The sequence below is a fragment of the Malaclemys terrapin genome, chromosome 11 (genome assembly GCF_027887155.1).
Source record: "Malaclemys terrapin pileata isolate rMalTer1 chromosome 11, rMalTer1.hap1, whole genome shotgun sequence".
Lineage (NCBI taxonomy): Eukaryota > Metazoa > Chordata > Testudines > Emydidae > Malaclemys > Malaclemys terrapin.
Window position 1 is genome coordinate 64,722,666 of NC_071515.1, and position 22,984 is coordinate 64,745,649.

A 22,984-nucleotide genomic window follows, 5' to 3' on the forward strand; every position below is an offset into this window, starting at 1 on the left:
CAAAGGATAGGCACTTAACTGCCCTTTGTATCTTTTTGAAAATCCATCCCTAATTATACTCAATGCTGCAAGCCCCTTCACAGTCTCTACTTGCAGACTACACTACACTATGCTTGGCCCATCCTCACAGAGTGATTTAGCATGCTCCATCCCAGACTCCAGTGCTGAGCTTGACTTTCCCTGCAATTGGCCCTGCCTGCTGGGTGATTCTGTGGCACTAGGTATCAAGAACCGAGAGCAGAGAGACCTTCTCCTGTGCTCTCAATGCTGTCCCCAATCCCACTGCAGGTGCCCAGGCAGGAGGAAACATCCTGAGTGGAATGCAAAGGGTGTTTGAAGAACTGTGGAGTGGGGAACAGGAACAAGAATCAGGGCAGTCCAGGGATAGCCCAGGAGTCACATGTGAAGGGGGTCAGGGACAGGAGCTGGTGGGGGAGAACATGAGGGCCAGAAAGAGATAAGTGCACAGGGTCAGGAGAAGGGCAGAAGACAATGCTGGGGACAGGGTGGGCAAGGACAGAGCTATGGGGGGCGGGAATAGGGACAGGAACACAGAAATGATTGGGGTGGGGATTGGTTAGGAGTAGAGTGGGCCAGCAACAGGTTGTGTGGCAAACAGGGTTTATGACAACTAGACAACATTCCCCTCCAGAACCTGGAATTGAACTCAGGATTCCTGAGTCTCAGTAGTCCTCTGATGTCAGGAAACAGCCATGAAACCCCTTGGCAAAGTGCTTCTTTCATCTCCCTCTAGTAGCTCGCCTGCAGAGAGGGAAATAGCTTTTTACTACCAGTTACTCCATTAGCTCAAGTGGCAGAAGTCTTTTTGTGGCCAGTAGCACATTCATGTTTTCAGAAGAGTGGCGGGCGCCAACTATTTTTCAAGGCTTATTTTGTATTTGTACACTAAATAATAAAAAAATCATATTTAATATTACATAATATATGAATCCAGAGAGAAGAGAGAAGCTGGAGAGAAGCCGTGAGGACAGAGAACACTGGTGCCCGCAGCCCCGGAGTACTCTGTCCCCAGCAGGCGCGGGGCCCCAGCTTCTCTCCCCTGCTGGGCACTAGGCAGGCCCCGCGCCTGCCGGGAACAGAGAACACCGTGCCCGCAGCCTGAGTTCTCTGTCCCCGTCAGGCACGGGGCCGCGGCTTCTCTCCCCTGCTGGTCACTGGGCTGGCGCACATAAATGCCCCAGTGGGTGCCATGGCACCCTCAGGCACTGCGTTGGGGACCACTGATGTTGTGGATGTAAAGGTCCCAATGCCTATTTCAGGTCAATATGGAAACACATGATGCATTTTGATTTTTCAGTTTGGTTTTTAAAAATATAGGACAGTGTATATAAACAATAGCATGTAATAGTGCAGTTATAGGCTGTGTCATAATGCATATACACAAGGGGAACAAATTAAGGTTGCACAGGCAACCTTAACACAGGCGTGTCCTAACTTCTGAATGCTTGACTTTACAACCTGAATTCCCTGTTTAGTGTGATTTTTGTATATAATTTATCGTATACTGTAGAATACATAAAAATCTCAGGCCAGACCCAATAACAGGAGAATCTACTCAAGTTTGGATTTTGCCTACTCTATCTGTCTATGCGCCTGACTTCATCAGTCTCTTTAATTTCATGCATCTGCCATTGTTTCTCTTGTTCCATTGACCTGGCATGTTGCTAGTCTCTTCTGTCTAGGTCTTTTGTGTGTGTCTTTTTTTAGCTTTCTAGGGGGCTGTTATTTTTTCATTTCCAGTTCTGTCTCTCTCTTGGCTATATTTCTTTTTGCTGTAAGGCCCTCTCTGCTATCAGGATCCATTTCTCTCTCTTCTTGGGCCTTCCTTAATTACTTCCTACCATACTTATATGCCCCTTATTACTGTAGTAGCTCAGTGCCTTACAGTCTTTAATGTATTTCTTTTCATAATGCTGTTGGGAGATAGGGAAGTCATATTATCCCATTTTACAGAATGGGAACTGAGGTACAAAGGTTAATTGACTTGCTCAGTCGCACAGAAACAGAACAAACAGAACTAGTTTCCCAAGTCCTGGCCTCGTGTCCTAACCACTGGACCATCCTTCTCCAATTACCCTGCATTTTCTGACTGCTTCCAGACTTTCTTCTTAAGCCTTCTCTGTCTACTGCTACACTGCCTTTTCTGCAGCTAGGCCCTGTCCACTAATTGCTCCCTATCCTAATTATCACAATGGTCCTGAATCCTTTCTCAGTCCACCTTTACACTGGTACAAAACTCTGTGTACCAAACTTCTGATTTACAGAAATGAAAGGGGGCCTGATGCTCACTGTTCCCATAGTTGCCACTGCCGCTTTAGGAAACTATTTTGAAACTTAGTGCCATGTTAATGCTATCCATGTAATCCTTACCCTTTGATTACTGCTCTGCATTACCACTTGGCCAATGACCATCTGATAAGGTGACCTGAACAGGTCAACGAACATCAACAGCATAGTCCCTCAGCTAATATTGTGAAGACACAAATTACTGTGTGAAGTGCTAAGTATTATTTTTTACGGTCAATTTTAGAGGAGCAGTCTTGAAATGGCTCTATTCTTGGTAGGGTTAAAGGCACTAAAGTCCCAGATTAATAAAATGCTTAATGAAAACTAAACAAAACAGAAAATCCCTCCCTCAGAAAGGTAGAGAACATGCTGGCTAGAAACAGATGTGCAGATGTGGTTGCCCCATCTCAAAAAAAAAATATATTGGAATTGGAAAAGGTTCAGAAAAGGGCAACAAAAATTATTAGAGGTATGGAATCGCTTCCATATGTGGAGAGATTAATAAGACTGTGACTTTTCAGCTTGGAAAAGAGATGAGGAAGGGGGGATATGATAGAGGTCTATAAAATCATGACTGGTGTGGAGAAAGTAAATAAGGAAGTGTTATTTACTCCTCATAACACACAAACTAGGGGCCACCAAATGAAATTAATAGGCAGCAGGTTTAAAAAAAAGCAAAAGGAAGTATGTGGAATTCTTTGCCAGAGGATGTTGTGAAGGCCAAGACTATAACAGGGTTCCAAAAAAGAACTAGATAAGTTCATGGAGGATATGTCCATCAATGGCTATTAGCCAGGTACGGATGGTGTCCCTAGCCTCTGTCTTCCAGAAGCTGGGAATGAGTGACAGGGGATGGATCACTTGATGATTACTTGTTCTGTTCATTCCCATTGGGGCACCTGGCATTGGCCTCTGTCAGAAGACAGGATACTGGGCTGGATTGACCTTTGGTCTGACCCAGTATGACTGTTCTTATGTAAACAATAACCCTTCCCACCAAACATAAATAAATAAAAAACCCACAAAAAAAACTGTATTTCTCTTCTGAGGATCTCATTTCAAAACACTTTTAAAGTTATGTAGAGACTGGAAGCAGCATCAGTTATCAGTTATAATCAGGCCCAGTGTGCACTGAACTATTGTAAGTTCGACTCCAGCTGACATCCTCTCACCCATAAGGGAGTCAGATGTCTGTCATGTGGGCAAGGAAGAACCCGGAAGAAGAGCATGTGGAACACCTACTCTCTCTGCCTTTCTTTCACTATGGTGGTCCTACAGACTCTGAGCTTGGCATATTTTTCCTATTTGGCATGAATAGAGGTACAGGTGTTAACTTGTTTTTTACCTAGAAAGCTGTTTTCTGTGAATATAATGGTGAAAATTAACACTGGCTAAATTTCTTATTTTATTGCCAAACTTATCGTTTGATGCCCCCCAAAAAAACGAGGCTGAGATTTTCACAAAAGCCTAAGGAAGTTAGGCACCCAAACACTAGTGAAATTCAAATGGGCACCTCACTAACTCCCTTAGGCTCATCTGAAAATCTCAATCTTGATAAATACATTCATTGCATTTTTAAAGTGAATTTTGGAAAGTGTTAGCATGCATGCATTGCCAAGCTTATTTAGTATGTTTTCTGCTGGCGTAATATTAATTTTCCTGCTTGTGGAACGTATAAAAATATTCCATATTTTCAACTTCTGTTAGCAAGAATAATCCCATTATACCAGAAGGAGGGAAATAATCTGCCAAAACCACTAACTGTAATTAGGAGACTGTAACTTACTTACACTCCACTTATACATGTGACACTCTCAGAACCATACAAAACAGTGCAGGTGAGTGCAAGGTGATCCAGGACATCTTCAGCATGTCTCACACAATTATAAATCCCTAGATACTTAAAATGATCTTTTAATGGAAAATAAGAAACTAGCTCATACTGGCTTTGCCTAAAAGTGCCAACATTCTGCAGCTGAGCTGCCCAGGTGTTTAGTCTGAGTGCGTCATTAGTGTTGTAGTGGCATAATCACTGACTGAAGATTCTCACTAAATGCAGGAAACCTCACTTGCTTGAAAATGATTTTGGAAAACTTCCCAGGTTATATATTGCAGAAGACTGAGTTAGTGTGGCAATAATTAATACATTGCCAGAATGAAGTAGAACTTCACATCTAAAAATGTTCTTAGTGCTTTGCCAAATAAGTGAAATGTTCATATACATGATCTGTCTTGACTGCATAAGTCAGTCAGTCAATCAACGTTAGGTTGGGGGGACAGGAATCTCTTGTTTTGAACAAGCAAAAAAAATATTTTAAACCCACAATCCTTTTCCTTTCTTTTTCTCTGGTGGCTGTTTTTTGTATTTCTTTTTTCCTCCAGCCACTTGTAGAAGTGCTGTGCTCAATATTAAAATAATACATTTACCATGGGCGTTTTGTTTCAAAACCTAAGTTTGCCGAGTGATTACTTTTGCAAGGTTGGTTCTATTAGTTTTGAAAGGGCTAAAATTCTGCCTTCAGAGTCAAACATGCAATTTCCTCTGAATTTAGCGAGAGATGTACATACACTTATCTGAGGGCATTAGCTAGCCTGAATGTGGTGTTTAGCAAGGCCCAGTTTAGACACCCTTGCACACCCCAAGTTAGTCAGCTCAGGCATTTGTGTACATGTGCACAGGCCCTTTGAGAATAACAGCATCCATGAAAAACCTTTTTATTGTGGGTATACCCAATTCTGGGCTACTATTCCCACCCCCAGTTATGCTGCTTCCATTCTTTTCATCTTGCCTATATCTTCACTACCTGTTTTTTGACCCTTTCTTTCTGTAGATAGCAAATATTTCCAAATTAAGGTAAACTATTTTTCTTCAGTGGTACTATTTTTTCTGAGACACTGATCCTCTTGCTACATCAAATGCATTAAATTCTTTCTGACATCAGCATTACCCCTTGATTAAATTACAATACTCAATTCAATTTGGTGTCATGTAGACTTAACCATATATAAAGCAATATTCGTTTTATAATGATGCTTTCTGTTTCACTTTACTTTCCACCAGGATTTTCTTTTTGTTTTCTTTGAATTTCCTGTAAAATAAAAGACATTCCCTCTTAGTGAAGGTTGTTCTACAAAATGTTTATGCTCATAAAGATAAAGGAGAAGCAACTAGAGAGACAAAGCTCTATTGCTTAAATGTGCTTATCCATTTTTTTCTGTACATTATTATGATGGGTTTGGTCACAGAAATGCCTTTGGGACTGCCACCTGATGTGCTGTGAGCCCATTTTCTCTGCCAGCTTGGGACTCCAGTACCTTGCCTTGTTTGAGCCAGACATGCTTGCCTGCTGCAAACACAGATTCAAGTCTGAATCACATCCCCCACAAGCTGTAGGCTTAATTGAAAGCAGCGTAAGAAGTGCTCCTGTCTTCAACACTCAGACACCCAGCTCCCAATGGGGTCCAAACCTCAAATAAATTCGTTTTACCCTGTATAAAACGTATATAGGGTAAACTCATAAATTGTTCACCCTCTGTAACACTGATAGAGAGATATGCACATTAATTAATACATACACTGGGTTCATTAATAAGTAAAAAGTGATTTTATTAAATAAAAAAGTAGGATTTAAGTGGTTCTAAGTAATAACAGACAGAACGAAGTAAATTACCAAGCAAAATAAAATAAAGCACGCAGGTCTAAGCCTAATACAGTAAAAACTAAATGCAGGTAAATCTCACCCTCAGAGATGTTCCAATAAGCCTCTTTTACAGACTATACTTCCTCCTAGTCTGGGTCCAGCAATCACTCACATTCCTGTAGTTACTGTCCTTTGTTCCAGTTTCTTTCAGGCATCTCCTTGGGGTGGAGAGGCTATCTTTTGTGCCAGCTGAAGACAAAATGGAGGGGCTTCCAGGGGCTTACATAGACTTTCTCTTGTGGGTGGAAACCCCTCTCTTTCCCTGTGTATAATCCAGCTACAAAATGGAGTTTTGGAGTCACATGGGCAAGTCACATGTCCATGCATGACTCAGTTTTCTACTGGAATTCCCAGGAAAGCTTGGATATGGATTGGCGTCTATCAAGGTTCTTTGTTCGCCAAGTCTCCCAATTGCTTGAGTAACCCCTTCACACTATGTTGACCACATCTGCCTTAGGTGCTTTCTACAGCAAACACTTTAAATACAAACATAGAGCCAACACTCATAACAAAGATATGTTAAATGGCATCTCTAGCATAAGACATATTCCAGTTATGTCATATTTACACTCATAAGCATATTTCTATAAAGCATTATGGGGTGCAATGTCACAATTATCTTTAAGCTTAAGCAATGAGGCATCTCTGTCATAATTGTCTATGAAGTATATATCAGCAGAACTTAGTCTTTCCTCTACTGTGCTGATTACAGTTGCCCTCCTTCAAACAGTTAATGTTGAGCATAGTGTTGCTATCATGACCAAGTCTCAGAGTTTTTTTAAATTTGTTGATAGTGTAGCAGCCAAATTAATCTGTTGTAGTCTAATAATGTCAATGAAATTACACTGAGAATTAATATAGCAAGAGCTTTTATAGCCATGTAGATAGGAAGAAAACAAAGAAAGAAGAAGTGGGACACTTAAGACTGTAGATGGAGTGGAGATTAAGGATAATCTAGGCATGGCACAATATCTAAATGAATATTTTGCATCGGTATTTAATGAGGCTAATGAAAGGCTGAGGAATAGTAGAAGCGAGACTAATGGGAATAAAGGAATGGGGATTGACATTACCGTATCCAAGGTAGAAGCCAAACTCAAACAGCTTAACGGGACTAAATCGGGCGGACCAGATGATCTTCATCCGAGAATATTAAAGGAACTGGTGCGAGAAATTGCAAGCCCGTTAGCGATAATTTTTAATGAATCTGTTAACCCCGGGGTGGTACCGTTTGACTGGAGAATAGCTAATGTGGTTCCTATTTTCAAGAAGGGGGGAAAAAGTGACCCGGGTAACTACAGGGCTGTTAGTTTAACATCTGTAATATGCAAGGTCTTGGAAAAAATTTTGAAGGAGAAAGTAGTTAAGGACCTTGAGGACAATGCCAATTGGGACAAATTACAACACGGTTTTACGAAAGGTAGATCGTGCCAAACCAACCTGATTTCCTTCTTTGAGAAAGTAACAGATTATTTAGATAAAGGAAATGCGGTGGATCTAATATACCCCGACCTCAGTAAAGCACTTGATACGGTACCTCATGAGGAATTATTGGTTAAATTGGAAAAGATGGGGATCAATATGAAAATACAGAGGTGGATAAAGAACTGGTTAAAGGGTAGACTGCAGCGGGTCATACTGAAAGGTGAACTGTCAGGTTGGAGGAAGGTTACCAGTGGAGTTCCTCAAGGTTTGGTTTTGGGTCTGATTTTATTTAATCTATTCATTACTGACCTCGGAACTAAATGTAGGAGTGGGCTGGTAAAGTTTGCGGATGACACAAAGTTGGGAGGTATTGCCAATTCGGAGAAGGATCGGGATATCCTGCAGGGAGATTTGGATGACCTTGCAAACTGGAGCAATAGTAATAGGATGAAATTTAATAGTGAGAAGTGTAAGGTTATGCATTTAGGGATAAATAACAAGAATTTTAGTTATAAGCTAGGGATGCATCAGTTGGAAGTAATGGAAGAGGAGAAGGACCTCGGAGTCCTGGTTGATCGCAGGATGACTATGAGTCGACAATGTGACGTGGCCGTGAAAAAAGCTAATGCGGTCTTGGGATGCATTAGGCGAGGTATTTCTAGTAGGGATAAGGAGGTGCTGGTTCCGTTATACAAGGCACTGGTGAGACCTCATTTGGAGTACTGTGTGCAGTTCTGGTCTCCCATGTTTAAAAAGGATGAAATCAAACTGGAACGGGTACAAAGAAGGGCCACTAGGATGATCCGAGGAATGGAAAATCTGTCGTATGAAAGGAGACTCGAGGAGCTCAGTTTGTTTACCTTAACCAAAAGAAGGCTGAGGGGGGATATGATTGCTCTCTTTAAATATATCAGAGGGATAAATACCAGGGAAGGAGAGGAATTATTTTAGCTTAGTACTAATGTGGACACAAGAACGAATGGATATAAACTGGTCGTGGGGAAGTTTAGGCTTGAAATTAGATGAAGGTTTCTAACCATCAGAGGGGTGAAATTTTGGAACAGCCTTCCGAGGGAAACAGTGGGGGCGAAAGACCTCTCTGGCTTTAAGATTAAGCTTGATAGGTTTATGAAGGGGATGGTTTGATGGGATAAAGTGATTTTAGTCATTAGGTCAATAACATGCCATCGCTGGTAATTAGCAACAATGGTCAATGATGGGATATTAAAAGTTACTACAGAGAACTTTTTCCAGAGGGTCTGGCTAGAGAATCTTGCCCGCATGCTCGGGGTTCAGCTGATCGCCGTATTTGGGGTCAGGAAGGAATTTTCCTCCAGGGTAGATTGGCAGAGGCCCTGGAGGTTTTTCGCCTTCCTCCGCAGCATGGGGCAGGGGTCACTTGCTGGAGGATTCTCAGCGATTTGAAGTCTTTAAATCATGATTTGGGGACTTCAACAGCTGAGTCAAGGGAGAGAATTCTTCCAGGAGTGGGAGGGTCAGCTTTTGTGGCCCGCATCATGCGGGAGGTCAGACTAGATGATCATAATGGTCCCTTCTGACCTTAGAGTCTATGAGTCTATGGTGCACAAATAATTCAGTTGTTTGTAATAGGAACTATCTTGCAGTGGTAAAGGTCTTAAGTGAATGTCAGAATCTTTGGGAAAAAAATGACCTTACATGTGTTAATTACCCATATTATTACCTGTTTTTAGGTAACTTTCAAAGCATCAAGATACTCAGTTTCACCAGATTTAAGATTTGTTCTTCTTGCATATGATGTCAAACAGGTAAGCAAACTACTCATATATTCAGTTTTCTCCTTAATTGACACTTTAAATGTTTTATCATTTATGATTTACCTTATGATTGCATTCCCATTATTCACAAGACATAATATAGACTATTCAAATAAATCTTTTCTTCTTCTTTTTTATGTTTTGGGACAATAAACTCTGTGTTAAAATTCCACATAGGTGAAACATTTTGCTTTCCTTAATTTCAGAAATCAATATTCAGAAATAGGAGCATACTGATTTTATTACTTATTTTTGATAAGCTTCATGTTGGTAACTCACCTTAGACTACTTGTATTTAATATGCTGAATTTCTTGGGATAAAATATATTCATTTCCAGGTTAGAATAAAAGCGTGGCAGGTGCACTGGTAACATTCCTTTATTGTTCTCTAGACCTTTAACCTTAATGATTATGTCTGCAACCTGGAAAATATGTTGACAGCTGATAGAACATGCTAGAGTGGTGTGATATAAAAGAAAAAAAGTAACTTCTTAAAGACTATTATTTATTTGAATCTCATTTAAAGTCCGTTGAAGTAAATGGGAATTTTTCCAGTTCTTTCTTTCTTTCTTTCTTTCTTTCTTTCTTTCTTTCTTTCTTTCTTTCTTTCTTTCTACCAAGTTACAAGGAAGCAGTTATTACTAAATATAACAGCTGACATATCTGTATTTTGTGTTGTAGGATTTTACACAGTAGATATAAGGATTCAAGTTTGATTTTTGGTCAAAATATTTCTTTCCTCCTGATTTTCCATGCTAACTATTCTGTAATATGTTTCTTATATGGAGAAATAGGGAATAATAGCAATGCTATATTACCCTATGTTATGGGGAGAACTTCAGTGGAGTAGCATCAAGGACAAGTGTTACCCCTTATGTCTACATACACTAAGGGCTGATTCAGTGAGCCGCTAAGAGTCCTCAAATCCCTTTGAATTCACCACTTTACAGAAGGACCCTCTCTCTGTTTGTCATTACTGCTTTGTCTACAGCACTGTACTTCATTTTAAAGTTCAATTATCAGCAGATATTTAGAGGCAGAGAATGGTAGGTAGCCATTGTCTGGGTACACTGCAAGAAGGACAGGAGACACTTGTTATGGATTTTAATCAGATTGCAACTTTATTATATAGATGTCTGAGACTACCCGGAGATAACGTGTACAGTGCAGGCAAATCTATGCTTATTCAAATCAATTCTCCAGGGCTTTCATCAGCCCCCCCTTTGTTTCCATTCAGGTCCCCCAGCCGACCCATGGCTTGGACCTTACCACCCACCACCCTCGTAAGAGGGTTAAGGCGGGCTATGAGAATGGGGGGGGAGAAGGGAGGGAGGGAGGGTTCCCTGACGTACCAATCAGAGAAGTCCCCAACCCCCTCCCCCATTTTGTTCCTTTATCCAGTACTTTTTTTTTAAGTCCTTTACCAGGCCATTTATCTGGTCACTGGCTGCCTTCCCAATGGAGTACCTGCACTGGATATCCACCAAACCTTACAAAATACATTGAGACATATGGCCTACAATCTTTTCTTCTCACCAGAAAAGGTCCTCCCTCACAACCGCTGTGGGGAAGGCGAAAAATACTCACTCCACTGAAGCCAATTCTGGTGGTGCAGGAAAAAATCCTTCCCAGCCCCCCTTTAAAAGGAGGGACAAGCGTAACGCCCGCAGCAAGTCCTAACCCAGCCTGCCATTTGCCTCCACTTGGGGAAGGAGGGTGGGTGCTGGCTTCCTTGCTGTGTGGAACAAAGAGACTTGCCCCACCCAGGTTTCGTACCTTTATGCCCTTCAGACCTCACATTCCTGGGTGGGGTGAGTCATTGCTGCAAAGCTGACCAAGCTTTTTTAGAGCAGTTTCTGAACTCCTTCCTCCTCTTTTCTCCCCCCCACCCCCCAAAGCGGAGCTCTCCTTCCCAGGTAAGCCCCAGACAAACTCTGCCCCACCTTAGTTGTGGTGCAGTCATTCCCTGTGCTAAAGCAGTTGAGCATGAAAACAAGTGATGAGCAGAGTTTGCAAATACTTCCTAGCTTATTTGATTTTGGTGGCTTTTTCTGTTCATTAATTTGTTCAGACAGATCATGACTTTCTTTTTAAATTAATATTTGCAAAAATGTCTAGCCCTTACTTGGACAAAAGTCACACGGCATGTTTCTGTTCCTTGAAAATAGGCTTGTGACTCTCAAAATCTGAATTCCCATGCAAATTCTAGTGATTACGTTTTTCCATTATTTGCCTAAAACCTATTTTCTTGAAAATTCACACAAATAAAATCATTTAGTAAAAAAGTTACAGAAAACAGCACAGAGGTGAAAACACAAGCAACACCATGTTAACCACATCAAACGAATATGCACAGTAATCATCCAGCTATCGGTCCTGATCCAAAGCCGTTGAAGTCAGCCACCTAACTTCACTGGGCTTTCAGATATCTTGCGTCCAAGTTCACTGCTCTATCCACTAGGCTAGGCACTTGTCCACTGTAAATTAGCATAACTCCACTGAAGTCAAGAAAGCTACACCAATCAACCCCAACTGAAGATCTGTCCCATGGGTATATGTGGTCATCTTAAAACCGTATAAATCACCAAAACTGTTGCATAACATAATTTTATGCTATTATGGTGCATATGAGGTAAAATGTGTGTTTTCTCATCTCATGTCCTTGGTTCATTTAGAAAACTAGTCATGCCTAATCTACTTAATTTATTTAAAACATTGATTTTGTTTTTGATGTTGTCATACTTCAACAGCTTCTCCTCTGTTTTTTCTACATTATTTGCTTCATATTATTCCCTCTCTCACTTCCACTGTTAGGAGAGTGGGGTTTGATTCTGCGTACAAGAAGCCCAGGCGGCCAGTGCTAGGGGAACCCTGCAAAGATGCACAGGAAGCTAGTGGCATCTATCCAGGAGTGCCAGCTCTATTTGTTTTGCCTGGCCCCCTGCCACTATAGCTCTGACAGTAACCTGCCCCTGGAATTCCCCTTTAAGAGGGATCAGTTGTGAAGAGATGATGTCATAAAGGGTTAGAAGACATGATGTTCGTTCTCCCCCCAGCCCTTCCCTTGCAACCCTTTCCCAAGCAGAGATCCCCAGACCTACTGAGGACTATCCCAAGGAAATCCATGTGTTGGTAACAGTCTTTGGATTTGCCCTCATGTAATTAATTATAATTTCATAGATTTAAAATGATAGCCTTAAAAATAGAAAATAAAGTATAATGCATATTCAGTTATTTTAATGAGAGCAAAATCAGGCCAGATTCTTCCTTTAGTTAATGCCATCAAAAATGTATACTGTTATCATACAGAAGTATTTGCTTCTGGTAATGAAAGTTACCACTTTGTAGAGTAAATGTACAATTTTCAGTGGCACTCATTTTTGGGAACCACAACTGGATTGTTTTAAAGATTTAGAGCCAGAGCCGTAGCTGGTATAAATCAGTATAGCTCTGTTGACTACACTACAAGAGAATCTGACTCTTATTTTCCCTTACTCATTGTGCATTATCAGCCATCTAACTGAACTGTAACCCTTTTGACTGGATTTAAGTGATTCATAAATATTTGGGTAATAGGTTTTTCTTTAATGAGAGTAATAGTTTACATATGTTTATCTGTGTTCCATGGTGACATAGTAATACAGCTGGTGCAGATTTATAAATCAACAGAGTTTTTTAAAGAAGCTGATATAATTCAGCTGAAAAGATTGAAGTAAAGTAGTAACAAATGTTTGTTCAAGACATTTGTCATGAAATTGTAATTAGAAACAAGGTTATTTTGATGTTTGGATTAAAAATAAATGTTGAGTTAAATTAAATAGTTGAATATTTATTTTTACCATAGTCAGCATTTTCTCTAATCTATTTTATACTTGGAATGGCAAACTTTAATTAAATTTGCAGTTATTTCAGCACAATTAAGATTGTCCTTTATGCATAACGGGACATAAATCTGCATGAAAATAAGCCATCTTTGAATACAAAAGTAATAATTGAATGAATCATTTAAATCATGCCTAATCAAAGGAACAAAGGAATCTAACTGTGCCATAGCAGCTGGTTTAGCGTTGCTTTCTAAACTTGGTATGCGGCAAAATAACAGCTTTTATTGTGTGCAAGATAGTTGTGTTATGAAATAATCTTTACATTATGGCATATTGATTTCTGTACACACGTTTGTCTCCATCTTTAAGACAGCACACTACACAATGTGGCTTGATGTTAAAAGTGAGAGGTACAGTCACCTTAGGGATTAGTTGTAACAATAGTGAGGTGGGAGCTGTGGAAGTGGTGGGGGTGGTTTCAGTGTATTCACTACTGTGTAGCTTCACATATTTCCAGTTCTCTCTCCTGTTCTCCGCAATTCTGGGACTTTGCCAAAACTCATGTGGATCAGCTGAGTGCAGCTCAGACTTTCATTACTGTTGCTCATGCTATTTGACGAACATCCCTGAAAAAAGTTCTTGCTTTACCAAGTAGCTAACCAACAGGTGAGAACTAATGTGAGGAATGAAAGTGGCCTATATTTTCAGGGGATGTGAAAAACATGGCAGTAGTTAGACCATTGCCCTGTGCCGTCCGTGCATTTATTGTATACAGAATGAGATGGATTGGGAATGGTAAATCTTTGATATTCTTGTAAGGTTATCATTTTCAGCCAAGGTCTGGAGTGGGTGATGTGACATTAAGGATGGGTGGAGGCTATATTTGGAAGCCAGTGAGGAGTGTGAGAGAAGCAATTCCCTCAATGTTGCTTTTAATAAGTGACATGACTGAAATCTGTCATTTCAACTCTTCTTTTTTTAACTCCAGTACATGTTGATAGTAACAGCTGCCAAAAAGGTAGGTAAAGTTCTGCTTACAAAAAAGGAAAACTGCATATGCTTATTCCACCTTCCCTTCTGCACTGGCCTTAAAGGATGGCACATTAGTTCGCAAGCATGCCCTGAGCACTAAGGAGCTCAGGAAGTTTCTCCAAGGTATCTTCATTCCTCCCCAGAGCAGGGTTACCTCATAAGGATTTGGTCCAAAGTCCATTGAAGTGAATGTGAGACTTTCCAAGTACTTCACTAGGCTTTGGATTGGATCCTAATGCATGACCTCACCACTGCCTCACGAGAACTCAGCTTGACATTGAAGAGTGAGCTCGTGAATTGGAGCAAATTCCCTTCTCCTTTCTTCACCACTTTTCTCTCCTTATATCTCCCTTTTCCTTTGTTTTGACTTTGTGATTCCTTTCTTCTGATCCCTTTTTGTCTGCCCCATGCCCTCTCTCTCCTTCAAATACTTTCTTAATGCCAACTTATTTTAGGAACATTTCCTATCATCTTTTCTTTACCACTAATCATCTACAACTTGCCTTTCTTGAAGTAAGTTACATTTGCCCATTTTAGTTCCTGATTCACAAAAGCACTTATGGTATGAACTTAGATGTATCCCCATTCAGGAATCTATGTGTGCTTGCCTAGATTGGGTCTCTAAACTGTAAGCCAGTCTGACTAGGAAATGTGTGTAAAACAATACTAGCTTATAGCACTGTAAATGGTGGATGGATGTGCGTGACGTCTCCAGATGCTGCTGCTGTGATAGAGTGCTACATCACTGACCCACCAGCTAATTCATTGTTTGTTCTGTCGGAAGCCATACACCAGAAGAAGTGATTTTTAATAATCAGTTAGGGTAAGTGCCGGATGAAGGAGAATGCAAGCCTGTGCAGAAAGAAGGGGAGAAAGCTGAGTCATGACACTAACTGTTTTTTGAATTGATCGTTCTATGTGAATGAACAATATTTCAAAACACTTTTTGAAAAGTTGTAGTTTAATGCACCAAACAAAGTAATGACTCAAGCACAGCAAGATAGTTGAAGAGAAATCAGCAGAGATTGAAGTTGCTTATCCGCTGTGCGGGGATGCTTATCACCACTCTACTGTTATTATATGTATTTTTACAGAATAATAACAGAGCTGACCACAATCTACAAAGAACTGAGGGTAAATGGAGAGAAGTGGCACACTCATCGAGCTTTTTCAGTTTGCCTATGATATTAGCTTTTAGAGTGCACTGCAAAAAGATCTACAAGAGCTTATTTGCAGATTAGAAGAATCCAGGAGAAAAAATGCATTAAAGCCTTAAATTATGGTTATCTGTTATGCATTATGAGATAATCTTCCTACCAATTACTTGGCAGTTAAATGTTCAGTTATGTCAGTAATCTTATCTTCTTGGTCTGTGAAATTAATTATGGTAATTGTTCTGCTGAAATTGAAAGAGAGGAAAATCAGTTTGCTGATTGTTTTCTCGATCTAGAGATTATTCAGAGTTAGAATAAACAACGTGAAATATCAAAATGATACAGGTGTTGTCAATAAAATGATGCCGTACTGTTATGGAAGTCTGACTATGGAGTATTATTTCCCAGGAAGCACTAGCTGTAGGTTGGTGATGTTATCATTTAACAAAGCCATCCCCTGAATTCACCTGCACACCACTTGTTTTTGGAGTACTGCATATGAAATAAAGAACTGTCTTTAAAAATGCTGTCCACCTACCTCAAAGGGCAGAGCAACTTGCTGGGGCCAGTGGTGAAATGGGACAGTCTCAGCAGGAAGGGAAGGAGACACTCATTCTGGCACACTAGGTAGCTCCTTCCCTGGGAGTCTCTGGCCATGGGGGAGGCATGCTGATTGGCCAGCATTCCTTAGCTCCCCGAATTTAACTTGGTGCAGAGGCCATGTGGAGCCTCTTTCAACTCCATTCCAGCAGCAAGACTCTTCCTCCCTCCCCCTGAACTAGAAACAGGAATCTGGTCTGACAGATGCTGTGGGTCTAGCTGATCGCCTGTTTGGGGGTCAGGATGGAATTGTTTCTACCATGGGCCAATTGGTAGAGAACCAGGGAGGGTTTTTTTTGCCTTCCTCACTGCGCCTTCAAGCCACAGTGACTTAAGTAGGAATGTGCTTAGTACCTTACTGAGGTATTTGGGTTGACTTGTTTATTTGTTGCAACTTGTGGCCAGTTTCAACTGTAGTAAAAAGAATAAAATGAATGGTTATCTGAGAGAAAAGGCCTGGGATTTTGGTGATGGGCCTTGGACTCACAGGTGAGACCTTGTGGCCCTCATGGCCTGAGGTCCCCACCCTTCTGCACCCTCCGCCCCTCTCCCGGGGGAAGGATGTTAGGACTCAGAGAGAGCTGAGTCCTGCAGGTAGGCTGAGGAGAGCCTATCCTGAGTGACAGATTATATGATAAGGAGCCCTGTACCCCCCGCACTGGAACCAATTAAATGCTGGTAATGGAGAGTATGGGTGATGGGTGGGTAGCAACCCCTGCCCCGGGTGAAAGTTTAATAAAAGTTGTAGCCTGCCACTTAATTCCATGCATGTCTGTCTCATTTTGCCCCTGTGTATGCATCAAAGGCAGGTTTCTTCAGATTTGTATGTTACTTACACATAAGCATGGCCATACTGGGTCAGACTAAAGGTCCATCTAGCCCAGTATCCTGTCTTCCGACAGTGACCAATACCAGGTGCCCCAGAGTGAATGAACAGAACAGATAATCATCATGTGATCCATCCCCTGTTGCCCATTCCCAGCTTCTGGAAAACAGAGACTAGGCACACCATCCCTGCCCATCCTGTCTAATAGCCGTTGATGGACCTATCCTCCATGAACTTATCTAGTTCTTTTTTGAAGCGTTATAGTCCTGGCCTTCACAACATCCTCTGACAAGAAGTTCCATAGGTTGATTGTGCATTGTGTTAACAAATACTTCCTTTTGTTTGTTTTAAACCTGCTGCCTATTAATTTCATTTTGTGGCCCCTAGTTCTTGTGTTATGAGAAGGAGTAAATAACCTTCCTTATTTACTTTCTCCACACAAGTCATGATTTTAGAGACCTCTATCATATCTCCCCTTAGTCGCCTCTTTTCCAAGCTGAAAAGTTCCAGTTTTACTAATCTTTCCTCATATGGCAGCCATTCCATACCCCAATCATTTTTGTTGCCCTTTTGTGAACCTTTTCCAATTCCAATATATCTTTTTTGAGATGGGGCAACCATATCTGCATGCAGTATTCAAGATGTGGGCATACCATGGATTTATATACAGGCAATATGATAATTTCCATCTTATTATCTAATCCCTCTCTTAATGATTCCCAACATTCTGTTAGCTTTTTGAACTGCCACTGCACATTGAGTGGATGTTTTCAGAGAACTATCCACAATGACGCCAAGATCTCTTTCTTGAGTGGTAACAGCTAATTTAGATCCCATCATTTTATATGTATAGTTGGGATTATGTTTTCCTATGTGCATTACTCTGCATTTATCAACATTGAATTTCATCTGCCATTTTGTTGCCCAGTCACCCAGTTTTGAGAGATCTTTTTGTAGCTCTTTGCAGTCTACCTGGGACCTAACTATCTTGAGTACTTTTCTATCATCTGCAAATTTTGCCACCTCACTGTTTACCCCTTTTTCCATGTCATTTATTAATATGTTGACTAGGACTGGTCCCAGTACAGACCCCTGGGGGACACCACTATTTACCTCTCTCCATTCTGAAAACTGACCATTTATTCCTACCCTTTGTTTCCTATCGTTTAACCAGTTACAAATCCATGAGATAACCTTCCCTTTTATCCCATGACTGCTTACTTTGCTTAAGAGCCTTTGATAAGGGACCTTGTCAAAGGCTTTCTGAAAATCTAAATACACTATATCCACTGGATCCCCCTTGTCCACGTGTTTGTGATACCTTCAAAGAATTCTAGTAGATTGGTGAGGCATGATATCCCTTTACAAACACCATGTTGACTGTTCCCCAACAAATTATGTTCATCTATGTGTCTGACAATTTTGTTCTTTACTATAGTTTTAACCAGTTTGCCCAGTACTGAAGTCAGGCTTACTGGCCTTTAATTGCTGGGGTTACCTCTGAAGCCCTTTTTTAAAAATTGGCATCACATTAGCTATCTTCCAGTCATTTGGTACAGAAACTAATTTAAATGATAGGTTAGTAGTCCTGCAATTTCACGTTTGAGTTCCTTCAGAACTCTTGGGTGAATACCTGGTCCCGGTGATTTATTACTGTTTAGTTTATCAATTTGTTCCAAAACCTCCTCTAATGACACCTCAATCTGGGACAGTTCCTGAGATTTGTCACCTAAAAAGAATGTTTGAGAATCTCCCTCACATCCTCAGACATGAAGACCGATGCAAAGAATTCATTTAGTTTCTCCGCAATGGCCTTATCGTCCTTGAGAGCTCCTTTAGCATCTTGATTGTCCAGTGGCCTCACTGGTTGTTTAGCAGGCTTTCTGCTTCTGATGTACTTAAAAAAAATTTGCCATTACTTTTTGAGTCTTTGGCTAGCTGTACTTCAAATTCTCTTTTGACCTTCGTAATTATATTTTTACACTTCATTTGCCTGAGTTTATGCTTCTTTCTATTTTCCTTGCTAGGATTTAACTTCCACTTTTTAAAGGATGTCTTTTTGCTTCTCACTGTTTCTTTTACTTTGTTGTTTAGCCAGAGTGGCTCTTTTTTGGTTCTCTTACTATGTTTTTTAATTTGGGGTATACATTTAAGTTGAGCCTCTATTATGGTGTCTTTAAAAAGTTTCCATGCAGCTTGCATGGATTTTACTTTTGGTGCTGTATCTTTTAATTTCTGTTTAACTAACTTCCTCATTTTTGTATAGTCCCCCTTTCTGAAATTAAAGCTACAGTGTTGGGCCACTGTGTTGTTTTCCCCCCACATGTGTTTGTGGACTTTCGGATAGTGATGATGTATTTTTACTTGGCATGGGTCCAGAACAAAACTCATGCTCATGAACATTGTGAGGTTTGACTTTAACCCGAGATCCAGATTTTACCATTTGTCCCTATTTCTATCTCAACCTCCCAAAAAGATCAGAAACCCACTGAATTTTCAGGGTTATCAGAATCAATCTAGACAGGAATTTTATTCCTCATGTGCATTCATAGCTAAAGAAAATAAAATTTCCAAAAATGAGGAAGTTCGTTTCTGGCTTCACTTTGAGATTCTCCAGTTGTTATTTAGCTAATAAGTACTGCAACAATGTGTATATGAAAGGTTAGATTTTCAGCTGGTCATTGCGATTAAACGGGCTACCCCCTTTTACCCCAGTTGAGGATCTGGCCTTTAAACACTCTTCTTGTATTTTAAATCAAAGTTCTAACTGTGTAGAAGGGATTTCATAAATAATAATAGCAATATTGAAGGTGACTATGGTATACTGCTTATTTATTATATATATTTGATTTGTATTAGTTTTGTAGCACCATAGAAGTGCATGACATTTTACAGACATATAAAAACGTGAGGTATCTACCTGAGGAGATTTCCAATCCTGCAAACATTTAATATCAGTGTGTAATACTTGCTGCCATGAATTCTCATTGACTCTAATGGGACTAGTTGCATTAGTCAGCATGCCCAGTATTAAGTGTTTCCAGAATTGGACCTTAATTAGATAATGCAAAGAATAATGAAAAACAGGTCTTGTTGAGTAGGAGACAGGAAACAATATGAAGGTTGAGACAATTATAAACAATGGAAAGGGAATATTATTTATGTTGAGAGTATATTGGGAACATACTGTGGTTTACTATGGGTCCAATTCTTACTCTACGCACGGTGAGTAGTACCTTATTATAAAATTATTTTTAGGGATCCTATATATATAATACGATCCCTATATACCCACAATGATCCAGCAGTGTATTTTCTTCATTGGACAAAGTACTACATTATTCTAGGTGTTTCTGAGATCGAAATGTTAAATCTTGAACTTGCAAAGATCGGAGGGCTTTGTCATATACCCCAGAAGACACTGATTCTTTTAACTGTTAAATGGATTGTGCTTCTCCATTAACTTTAGAGTGTTGTATATGAAAAGGTTAATATCCTTTTTCCATAGCTTTTTAATAGACAGCCAACTACAGTAAATTGAGTTAATGGAGTTGCACTGGATTTACACCACTGAGAATACACTTTGTCCCACAATCATTGAAACTAACCAGAATGGAAATTGCTTCTGCTGTCAAAATATTGTAATAATAATGTGGTATATTATATAATAAGGGTTTTTTTTCTTTCCGATTTAGAATTGGCACAAACGGAATTTAAGAGATTAGAATTAATGTTTTACATCTTGTCTTACAAAATTGTATTGGAAGTGAAACTATGATTAATATGCTTTGCTGCTGTTCACTAAAAGTGAATTCTAGTGCATTTATCTTTTTAAAAAAATATATGTATTGACAGAACAAGTATTTCCTTTCACTAGTGTTGTCAGTCAGACTAAATCTGAATAGTATTATCTGAAGAATAATCGTTAATGTCTGACTGAAATTCCAAAGTCCAACCGATAATCTTAATACATTACTCAACATTGGTGTGTTCAGCATCCTACATCGAGGTTTTTTTGTTTTTTTTTTTAATTCACTGTTGGTACTCTGGAGTATTCATTGGATAAGGCTATTCTCATTTACTATAATGCTGAATTCCATTAGAGTAGATGAAGCTGCTAAGAAAGTCATTCTGTAATTATAAGCCATAATGTGGCATATTGTAGAAACCACCAGTGACATAAACTCTAGTGAATATGGACGCCTTTTGCATATTGGCATTTTTTTTCCATTTAAAATTGTGACTTCTATATTTTTTGTTATTACAGAGCTGTGATTTCCCCACCCACGCAGTTTATTTTACTGTGACAAACAAGTCATCCTAGTCATCAGCCTAGAAGTGTTAAATAAAACTATGAAACAAGAACAGAGATGGGGAGGGAAGGAATAAGAGGCTCTACTAATGGCTACACAGAAAATGTAGGTGGAGAGTCAGAGGAGGATAGAGTGACATAAACCAAAAGAAGAGATGGTCTCACTCAAACATGAGTGTTGTCAGCAGAGATTACTTCTCTTATTCTCCAGTGAGGTCTACAGATTTCACACTTACATGAGTGGAGCCACGAAAGTGGCAAAATTTGGCATGCATGTTCTTATACCATACAAATAACATCAATTTTTAAAGGGTTTTAGACCATTTCAGTTAAAATCAGTTTACATTCAGGACAAATTAATATTAAAAGCAAGTTTGATTTGGGGTCACATTGCATACTACATGCTTCTGCTGACTTACACACTATTTCTCAAATACTCTCATTGACTTCAGTGGACTTTTGGAGGTGTAAGGGTCTACTCAACATGAGTAAAGGTTGCAAACCCTAACCCCTTGTGAGTAGTTGCCTCTAGAAGGGAAGTATTTGTTTAAATATTGTAGTTGGCTGCTAAGACATTTTATTATAACAAGTAATTATTACAGACCTTACCTCCATGAAAAAAATTGCTCCAGTATATCATCAGTGGAGTTAAATAATATAGACAACTTTTTACTTTGGTAACATACTGAAGTAAACTGCAATTGGACAAGCCCCACTTTGTACCAGGGCATCACATCTACATTAGGTGTTTGCATTGGTCTAACTATATCAATATAGTTGCACTGATGCAAACTTCCTTAATGTAGACAAAGATATAGTGAGGGATCTGTTGGAAACAGATAGTGTTGTTGTGTGGTAGTGCCCAGAAGCTCCACTGCTGAGTGCTGTACAAAGATAAAATAAAAGTCTCTCACTATTTGTTTAACTGAATAAGCAGTTTCCTTCATCTTCTGAACAATTATAGGGAATAAAATTCTAGCTCCTCATATCAAACTGTCAGCACTATGCCATCTTTGTCTTTTTGCCTGTTCTATATAATGGTAATGTCCAGAAATGCCCCAGAAATGTCCCTTTAACTAAAGAGTCTGCCCATCATAGTCCATGAACAAATTATTGAATTTAATATAGTTTATTATTATGAACTGTAAAAACTATTAAAAATCATTCCCTTCCCTTATAACCCATTGTCCATACTAGCCATTTTATAGGAGTTAGTGGAGGTGTATTTAGATAAAGAACTGATTTTGCACTTATATTGCAACACACACATTTTTAGAAGATGAGGTACTGGTGACATTTTACTCAAATAGATGTCTGTCAAGAAACTCTTCTTCAGCAAGGTGGAATGGAGAAATGAGTTTATAAGAATTAAATCAGGCTGGATGGCCTGAATAAATCAACAGGGCAAGTAATGCAAGGAGTTCTAATTGGAGACCATACTAAATGATTATAACCTTCTTCTTTTTTACCGCAGTAAAAGGTTTACTATTGATTATTATGATTTGATCAAATAATTTTGGGCTACATTTTTAGTGGGAACTAAAAACAAAATTTGGAATATGTGAGTATATTGATCAAGCCAAACTGTAACCTCCAATTTATACATCTTTTTTAAAAGATTTGCTCTTTTCTGTTTCTATGGTTTTAACCATGCTACGGATTTTGTTAAATCCATGGGACTAGATTTATGCACAACTCATAATAAGCAGTGATTTGGAGCAGCACCTCCACAGTAGGAACACCGAGAGGTATTTCTATATATGGAGAGGCTGTGCACATAGCTGCATCTTTACATGGCTGGCTTTTATGTGGAGGGCAGGAGCCGTGGTGCTAGCTCCTTTATGGCTGGTCTAAGGAAGTAACTGCACTTTTCTGAGGGGCTGCTTTTCTTCCTGGCTCTTTGGCAGGCTATACAAGGGTGGAACCTTACTCCTCCTCTCCACTGCATAATTTCATAAAGGCCAAGCTGATATTGTATTTATTTGTCACACTCAGAAGTAAGATACA

At 39.7% G+C, this 22,984-nt stretch overlaps 1 protein-coding gene across 2 annotated transcripts in view; it reads left to right on the top strand.

Moving 5' to 3' along the window:
* DPP10 (dipeptidyl peptidase like 10) overlaps positions 1-22,984 on the top strand; it is a 399,831-nt gene that overhangs the window by 207,023 nt on the left and 169,824 nt on the right. For both annotated transcript variants that reach the window (XM_054044799.1, XM_054044800.1), the window contains one exon: positions 9,146-9,220. In XM_054044799.1, coding sequence (XP_053900774.1) covers positions 9,146-9,220 — 75 coding nt within the window. The remainder of the gene's footprint in view (positions 1-9,145; positions 9,221-22,984) is intronic.